General features: G+C 39.1%; 1 protein-coding gene across 3 annotated transcripts in view; it reads left to right on the forward strand.

Annotated features, from left to right (window-relative positions):
* The window catches only part of ARHGAP10 (Rho GTPase activating protein 10), a 322,588-nt gene that overhangs the window by 106,388 nt on the left and 206,332 nt on the right, over positions 1-9,868 (forward strand). For all 3 annotated transcript variants that reach the window (XM_049632246.1, XM_049632248.1, XM_049632247.1), the window contains exon 5: positions 5,630-5,731. In XM_049632246.1, coding sequence (XP_049488203.1) covers positions 5,630-5,731 — 102 coding nt within the window. The remainder of the gene's footprint in view (positions 1-5,629; positions 5,732-9,868) is intronic.

The following is a 9,868-nucleotide window of genomic DNA, read 5'->3' on the forward strand; positions in this document are numbered from 1 at the left end:
CTTCCATCATATGTGTTTGGTTTGGGCTCATTCCTTGGTTCTTGGAGGTTCTGCTGATTTTCTTCCATGCTTGCCGTGTTCTCCTGTCTGTTGGAAAAATTCCATTTCTCGTCGTAGGACACAGGTCCTTCTGTGCTGTGTCACATGAGGTTCCTGTTCAGAGTTCCCTTCACAGCCTCACTCAGCTTTTACTTCCTCTGCAGCTCTTTCCTTTCCCCAGGGGCTTGTCACTTACCCTAGTGTCTGCACAACACTTTATCCAGAGCCATTGCTCATTAAGTGTCGAATTAGCCACTTAGTCAAATTAGGAAACTAGTATGGGCCCTGAACGACATAGGAGCCTAGTAGGCCGTTGTGTAAACTCTGTAAGAAATATCCCAACTTGCTATGACTTACATTGGAGAATTTAAGATTTCTCTTGTAGATATTGGAACAATCCAGTAATGAAAATGTGGCCTCATGCAGGTGGCAGCATGCATGCAAATATCAAACAGATGCAACTAAACTATTGATAATCGAGCCAACTCAAATGCTAGTCTGAAAGAGCCGATTACTATTTTATTCACTGGAATAAAAAAATGTAACCAGAAGGGTTGAAAAAGATGTTCATTTCATATATTATAACTTACAGCCTCAGCCTTTCAGAGACCCTTGTGCCAAATTTCTTTTATATTTCTTTCCAAGATTATATCTAATGACTAAATATTTAATAAAAGTTGACTTCCTGAGATTCTGTAAATGACTGCAGTGAGTGAATATGAGTGAAAAGCAAATCTACTTAAATAATTTCTCAAATTATGTTTGACAAAGCAGAAAAAAATGTTGACTTAATTATATTTTTTTCATTTTAGTTATAAAACACCAGCACCTATCATAAGGGAAGAGTCCCAGTATACAACTATGAATTAAAACACTAGTTGGCCTTCAAGACATGGTCAACTCTGAGTGTGGGGGAGATGCAAAACAAAACAAAACAAACCAAAACAAAACAAAACACTAAAAAGTGCTATAATTGAGGTAAGCATAGGTGCTCTGGAACATGCCCTATTGTCTCAACTTGGAGTGCCAGGAAAGTCTTTCAGGAAGACCTGATTCCTTCTTGTTTGAATCCCATTTCTGCCCGTAAGCTAGCTGTGTGGATTCGGGCATTCATGGTCTCCAGCTCTCAATTTGCTGATCTTTACAATGAGGCTAATGATCCCTGTCTCAGAAGGTTTTTGTGAGGATTAAATGAACTTGATAGTGTATTTCCCATGCCTCGAGTGGGGCCTGGCCTACATGGTTGCAGTTTATCTTATTATCCCATTTATGGTTTGCTCTGTGTCAACTTGCCAAACAAGAACAGCTCAGGTTTTTGTCTACTCTCTGGATGCTGCAAGCTTCAGAGGTGACATGCCAGAGTACTGTGGCTTATGACCCTCCTGGCCAGGTAGTGCGAAGATGATGGATAGGTGACCCTGCACAGTAGCTCAGGGTATCCGTCAACTTTGTCATTTTTGGTGCCACTGCAGCCACAGGCTTCCTTCTCTCATCCTCTGACAGATGTCTCCTGGGTGTGGAGTTAGGTGCTGGATTCTGTGGGGGAGGGAAAGCTGAATTCTCATTTCTTTGGGTAGGCTGCAGGGACTTAGAGAAAGGGGGAGAGTGAGGTTGGATAAGGCAAGTGAGTTGTCAAACAGGGAGAGGTGACATTTGGTGCAGAAGTTAAGGGAGGGTGTGCTGTTTTCACCACCATTGAGTGGTAAGGGGGCGCTTCATGGATGAGATGGCATTTTTATCTGGGCTTGCAGGATGTTGGTAGACCAGGGGAGGGTAAGAACAGAGATTACAGAACAATTGGGTATCAGGCTTGGACATCAGGATTGCAGTTTAAAAGGTGTTCCTGCCAAGTATATGTGTAATATGAATCTTGTTTCTTGCATGGGTGGTATTCCCCCCCCTCACCCCACCCCCATCTCCTTACTTAAATAAGGGAGGAAGAGTTGGAATCTCTAAGAAAGTATTTAGTTCTCCAAACTAGTCACGGCTTATTATTTTAATGTTTATCGTTGTAAAATAAGCTCTTTCATTTCCTCATCCCAGGAGGTTTGTAAAATAACCAAAACATTTTTAAAAAGTTACCTGGTAACTTTAAAAAGTTCCCCCCTTTTTCCAAAGCAAATTCTAATGCTCTAAAGAAATGTGGACAATTCACAATCTCAAGCTCTTGTGAATTCTCTATATATTCCTTATTCATTTTTCCATGGAAATACTAATATGTGATTTTAGCAGAAAATTGGTTAATCTTAAGAGTGTTTTTACGTATTAGGAGTATTTACTTCTTTTCTTATATATTAATTGCATCTTCTCCCTGCTTTGTCGTTGGTCTTTTAGCTTGTCTGTTGTGTATTTTTTGATATTTAGAAGTTCTCATGGCTTCTTCCATTTCTTTTTTGCTTAAAAAGTATTGTCTGTTGTGAGATCTGATGAAACTGTTCTTTTTTACGGCTTCATTTTTTACTCGTGACTCTTTCAATCCATCTGGAATTAATTTTGATATGAGACATAGTTCTCTATTTCCAAGTAGTTAACTAATTATACCAACACCATTAGTTGAATAATATTTTTTATCCAGTGATTTATGATACAACCTTAAAAAGTATGTTTACTTCTAATATATTTAAAATACTAAGTTTTGTTTCTTAGGTTTCTGAATTCCCTTTACCATTTATACAGCATACACCTTATTTGGTTTCACTGTTGTTTTTTTTTTAATGTTTATTCAGTTTTGAGAGAGAGAGAGAGAGAGAGAGAGAGAGAGAGAGAGAATATGAATATGAATATGAATATGAATATGAGTGGGGAAGGGGCAGAGAGATTGGGAGACAGAATCTGAAGCAGGCTCCCGGCCTTGAGCGGTCAGCACAGAGCCCGATGCGGGGCTTGAACTCATGGACCATGAGATCATGACCTGAGCTGAAGTCGGCTGCTTAACCCACTGAGCCACTCAGGTGCCCTGGTTACACTATTTTAAGTAATAACTGTTCTTTACTTTTTTTTGGGGGGGGGGGTTGAGGGGGTCGTGGGGCATGGGCATAGGTTTTGTAACCAATTACAAGCTGACTTTCAGTGAATCATAGTTAACCTGTAAACATAATTTTGTTTGTCTTACTCATGTTAAAATGTAAAAAAAAAAAAAAAAAAAAAAAAACCGATTGCCACTATTTTATTTTTTTTAATGTTTGTTTATTTTTGAGACAGAGAGAGAGCATGAGCAGGGGAGGGGCAGAGAGAGAGGGAGACATAGAATCTGAAGCAGGCTCCATGCTCTGAGCTGTCAGCACAGAGCCCAATGCAAGGCTTGAACTCATCAACTGATGAGATCATGCCCTGAGCCGAAGTCAGATGCTCAGCCGACTGAATCACCCAGGTGCCCGGTAGCCACTATTTAAAAATCACTGGGTTTTTCAGCTGTTCCAGAAAAATCAGATGACATGGCTTGTATACTAGCCTATACTCCCATGTGTAACACAAAAGCCATATGAGCACAAAGAAACAATACTGCCCTGTAATGGCATTGAGAACAAATGCAAGAAGAAATAATTTTATTTAGGTCTTAAGATTTAAAAACAAAACACAGCAGCATTTGTATAACGCCATACCACATGTGGACGAATGCATTTCCACTCTCGTTGGTGGGTGGAATGTTCTTTCTTGGCTGAATTCTTTCTGCATAAAGCCTTTGATACCCCCGCTTTCTTTCATTCTCAACTTTACCCACGTGTTAACTTACAAACCCCACTGCTGCTGAGTGTGCCGGGTGTTTTGACTGCTCTTTTTAGCATCACTGCTTCCTTTGTCCTGTTCTGTGATTCTGATGAAATCAAATGCGTAAAAATATTTTCAGTGTTCCTGGTAAGTACGAATCTGCACTAGGGAGCATTTTTTACTACACGATCCTGCCTTGCGGTAACCATGTGGTGAATGCAGCGGAATGCCTTCTCTTCCTGTTTTGTTTGAACGTGAGAAACATGCTCAGATAACGCTGTGAGGCTGGTGCAGTCACAGTCCTAAGTAGCCAGGATGAGAGCTGGTTTTCTCATACCAGATCCAGCATGCATTCTACCATATCAGCTTGTTAAAATAGTGGAGATTCTGAAACAGTGGCCATATGTTTGTTTTACTTTATTTTTCTGTGAGTCACCAAAATAGTTGATGAAAACTGTAGTAATAAAAAGCAGAAAAGAGAGTAACTGTATTCATGCCTTAAACTTTTTTTTTTAAATAGCTGTAAATGAAACCTAGAGAGCATAAAGAAAAAGTGCTTCTGTGTCAACAAAAGTGTGACTGTTGTCACACGTAGGTGATCCATAGGGTCACAGAATTTTAGGATTGGATCTAAAAATGAGCAAGTACAAAAAAAAATCCCTGACTTCTTCAGTAAGAAAACTAAAGTTCTGTGTTGTGAATTTTTTTTCAAAGTTGTGTAGCTAATTTGTAATTCAACTTGGAATAGAAATGGGAAGAAACATCCGTTCTTGAGACTGTCTTCCCTCCGTGTGGGATGAGCCAGCAGAGGCTCTGTCCTCGGTTCCCACAGTTTTTGTAGTCCCATGTCCTGAAAAAATAATGACAAATGTGAAGAAACAGACTTCTCACGTGCTTTGTTCAGTCTCTTTGCCTAATAAGAAAAAGATCATATCAGAAAAGATGGGAAATGTTCGTTTTTGCTTTAGAAAATAGAAGTTGGAAAATAGGGAAGAGAATGTTCCTTTCCAGGAGCCCTTGGAGAGTTAGGGAGAGTTTGAAGTTAATGGAAACATTTTGAGGGCATGAGGACATAGTGTGCTCTTGTTGGTGCTCAGAAATGTTTATTAAAAATCCACTTAAATTGGCAGAGGAGATCGTCTATCTTTTCTGTATTTAACCTAGGATACTTGTTTTCTCAAAAAAGCTTCTATCGACAAAGGAAGCAAATGCTGGTTCTAGGCAGTACCTGAGAAATGTTTGTAATGCTAATCACAGAGTCTCAGTACAAAGGTGTCAGTGTTTACCTTATGCCCTGTAGACTGATCTATTGATACATATTCTGAATAGTGTTACAGAAATCACTGGGAAAGTTTGGGAAAGGAGATGATGTTTCTGATCAGAGGGTCTTACTGTTATATTCACACTGGACAATTAAAATCTTTCCCAAGATTTTCCCCCCAATTGTGATGATGCTTCCTTTTTTTATGTAGACTAAAATTTACTCAGTTTTAAAAGAATCCCATTTCTATGCCAAAATCTGCACAAGTTTGCTGTTTTAACCCTGTGTTCTTTTTTATTATTATTTCTTTTAATGAGGGACAAGTGACATGGTGTTAATTCTAAGCACTAAGTATGAAGAGTTGAAAACTAATGTGCTCGGTAAAAAGCCCATTAAAGGAAAAAAAGAAAAGATGAGTGACTCTTTAATCCTAACGCTGCTTTGATGATTCGTAAGCAGTGGCATGGGTACAGATAGATTTTTCAGATAGCTTCCTCACACTCAGTGGTACTTTATTTATTTTTAGATACTATTCATATCTTGAGCTTCCTAGTAGATAAACTTTGCACATACATTTTCCCTCCTGTTTAATCATAGTTGTCTGTGTTTTCTGACTTGTAGGAAGAAAAAAAGAAGTTTGACAAAGAAACAGAAAAGAACTATAGTCTAATTGATAAGCATTTGAATTTATCAGCCAAAAAGAAAGACTCACACTTACAAGAGGTATTGTTTTTATTTTTCTGTTAATTTGTTCCTAAATTCAATGAGCAGTGCATGTCTTTTCCATTTAAAGTGTGCTTTTCTTTTGTGAACTTTTCATCTAGGGATGAAAAAAAAACGAAGAGGTAATGCCATGAATTAAGGGGAGAAAAAAAAGTTCTTGTGGAACAAGACGCAAAATAATGAATACATCTTACAGTGATTAATTCAGTATAGATTCATAGTATTAACATTTTTGATTCTGAGTATATTTTCACGGGAACAATTTTATCCAGCGTTACTGAAGAACGGGTATATTATTTTGGGGGGAATAGATTCATTAATTGGCTTTCAAGACTGTGAAGAAATGAATTTAATAAGCTCATATACCATTTTGTTTTTATGTGAAGACAGCATTAATCTTATGTAATGCTGAAGATTCAGGAAGTTCAGCTTCATTGGAAAGAGAGCATCTGCTTTACTTGTGGTAATAGACTCTTTTTTTTTTTTTTTTTTTTTTGGAGGGAGCCATGTGTAAGGAGAAAGGAATTTATATCTTATCTCTCATTTTGTCTGTCTTTCTCTTTTCTAAATTCCCTGGCACTTGTGTTTTCTCACTCACACACTTGAATGGAAACTCAGTGGTTTGCAATTTGGAACATATGTTTTCATTAAAAATAATGCTGTTTTGCAGCTGTTGGGATCTTGACTCATCCCACAACAGTGTGATTTTTTTTTCTTATTTGTTTATTTTTAAACACCTAAGGAATCTGGGCATAATATAGCATTATAACATACTTTTACTGAAGTATCATCAAAATGACGCTAATAACATTGGCTCTAGTATAAAGCTGGTTTATATTTAAATGTCAGATATTTAGTTGCACACTATGTGTGTGTGTGGTCATTTTGACATTCCCCACATGTCACATTTACTTTTTCCTCTTTAATAACTTTGACATTTGGATGGCGTTTGGAAGTTTATAAAAGAGAAAGGAGCTTTTATACCATTTAATCCTCACTACAATACTGTAGGTAGGTAGGGCTCCAGTCTCTCCTCGTTCCACATTGTGTAGAAAACCATACAGTTGTTCCATATGCTCCCTCTGCCCATTTTGAAATGACAGCTGTTGTTTTTATAGACTCTCCTAATGCCAGCAGCATTCTACCTGTCTTTTCCCCTTATCTCTCTTTTCAGAGATCCTGAAGGGAATTTCATGCTGTAAGTAAATTTCCGTCTTCACTGGCTAATTAGGTATCTTATTCAAGCCGTTGCTTAGGCAAAATCTTTATGGCCATCCTTGGCCCTTACTCTCTTACCCTACCTCCAGTCTGTTGGCATATATTGTCTGTAGCTTCCGGATATTCTCAGAATATGGCCACTTCTACTCCCCCCGCCACCCCCCCACCCCGGGCCCCATCTCACCCTGGCCCATGCGGCTGGCATCTCTCACATGGATTACTGCAAAGCCCTCTTAATTGGTCTCCCTGCTTCCACCAAGATGTTTCTACAGTTTATTTTCTATACAGCAAGCAGGGTGAGCCTTGATGTTGCTGGTCCTCCCCAGACCCCCCACAATAGCTATCTTTGGAGGCCCAGGGCCCACCCTCCTGTCCTCGCACCCACACGGGCTGCTTTGCTCTGGCTGCATTGGGTCAAGCATCCTCTGCGCTCAGGGCCATTGCTTTTTTGTTCTCCTACTGCCTGATACGTTTCCAGCCCAGACCTATATGCCTCACTCCTCCACGTACTCTCCGCTCAGAGTTCACCTTACTAGAGAAGTCCCCCACCGTCTTATTTAAAGTATCCCCCTTATGCTGCTTTAATTTTTTCATACTCTTACAAACATTTGACATACTAAATATTTGGTTGTTACATGGCTTCTTGCACTATCTTGTAAGCTCCTTGAAGGCAGCGACATTGTTTTATTCAGTAGTCTGTCCTTTACACCTAGAATAGTACTAGTCAGGGAGTAGACACTAAATACTGAATGAAGAAGGATGAAGTTGCTTGCATAGTGAGCTAGGGCTCCATCCATTTGATCATTTCCAAAGATAATTAGACTCCAGATCAGCAATTTGAAGAGACCCTCAAGATGAATCATTTTAGTTTCATTTAAACTGTACATTCTGCCCTATCTTGCTATTTACTCTTTACAAACATACAAACTCCCACTTGAAACAGCTTTCTCTTGCAAACGTGAAGGCCTTCTTTGGGGGGGGGGGGGATGCTCTTTAAAAGGAAAAGGTTAGATTTGGATTTTCGTTGCTTTTGGCATTGGCTTATGTATTGCTAATCTTTAGTGAACTGAGTTGAGGTGCTCAAGAGGTTTATAAAGTTTGCTGAGAGTGGTACTGAACAAAGGCATAGAAACTTGCATCATTTATTCTTTCTCTTTGTCTCAAATGAAAGTAACAGGACACGATTGTTGCAAACACCAGGCTGGCTATTTTGGTAATTTTGTTAGGACATTAGCTGTAGTTCTGTGTTTATTGAGCACAATACCTTCTACTTCCATCCCCATCCCTAAATTATAATTAATATTTACACTAGAACAAGTATCAGACATTTGAGAAAAATCTATTTCTGTTAATTTTTGAAGTATATTTTTGTTTTTTAAGCGGTCGGTCAATTGATTATATTTCAGTATATGTGACTGGAGGAGTAGATCTTGTGAATAACTTTGCAGGAGAATGGTCTGTTCTTGTTACAAATACATATAGAAGGAATGGCCAGAAATTGGGTGATGGTCAAATTGGAATTGTTAAAAATGTCACTTTTGCTTGATACAGTAAAAAGTACAGTCTGAATGTGTGTTTTCCTACACTGCCCAGCAATAAGCTCGCTACTGACACTATCTACCTGAGACGGCATCAGCCCAGGGGGTTAAGGGCTTAGTCCAGAGCACTGTCCCTTTTTAAGATACCAGTTGCAAATCAAGGTGTTACCTGTGCTTCTGATCTACTTGCTATAAATTAGATGTTCCTATGTCCCCCTCCTTGGGTTTGATTCATTTCCTGAGTGGCTCACAGAACTGAGATAAAACATTTACTTAACTAATTTATCGTAAAGAATAGTATAAAAGATTGAGATAACTAGCTAGATGAAAGGGTACATACCGTGGGGTCTGGAAGGGTCCCAAGCATAGAAACTTCTGTCCCCATGGAACTGGGGTGTATTACTCTCCAGGCACATGCATGTGCTCACAGACCTTGAAGTTCAAGCATTTTTACAGAACTTCCTAAGTTCTTTGCCAGAGGTCAGTAGGTGGGACTGAAAGTTCTAGCCCTCTGATCATTTAGTCTTTCTGGTGCTATCTAGAGGCCCCACCCTAAGTCATCTCAGTGGCATAAACTCCGGAGAGGCTCTTTATGTATGGCAAAAGATATTCCCATCTCTCAGGAAATTCCAAAGGTTTTGGAAGCTTTGTGCTTTATTCCACATATAGTGATTGCCTTCCAGATTTGAGTCAGGCTCTAAAGGACTGTGCTGCTCCATATCATTAGGGTGCCCTTGGCATTGTTGTAAATGACAGGTTATGGGCAACCCTGGGGATTTTTGTGATCTAATCACACAGTGCGTGGCATAGTGGTTACGGATAACCAGAATACTAGGGGTGTGTATAGAGGTTGACCATCAATGAATGCCACGGTGATTGGAATAGTACAGACAACCAGGTGAGAAAATCTGCTGAAATAAAGAGCCTACTTGGCTAAGTCTGATCCTTGTGTAATTTTCTTGAAGGACATTTCCCAGTAACCAAACATGAGGAATCTACCTGGAACTCTTCACATCTTCATTTTATTAAATACAAAACAAAATTGCATCCCTCTCCCCCCCGCCCCCGCCCCAGAGTTGTGTCTGCTAGCTACTGGTGGCTGAACTTTCAAACTCTGGTTATTCGAGGCATAAAAAAGATGATTTTGATGAGTATTAAGTAGAAATTCTCATTTTAGCTTAGTAGCTTAGTAACATAACACTCATATAACATTCTACTCGAAAATTCATTTCATGCTAAAAAAATTTTTTTGCCATGATAGATACTTTTTCCCTCCAAGATGAAAAAGATTGTTGTCACATTTCCATACCATAAAATATACGCACTTAATGATTTTCAAGGGCACAGTTCAGTGGCATTAAATACATTCACATGGTTGTGC

This window comes from Panthera uncia, chromosome B1, assembly GCF_023721935.1.
Source record: "Panthera uncia isolate 11264 chromosome B1, Puncia_PCG_1.0, whole genome shotgun sequence".
NCBI classification, from domain to species: Eukaryota; Metazoa; Chordata; class Mammalia; order Carnivora; family Felidae; genus Panthera; species Panthera uncia.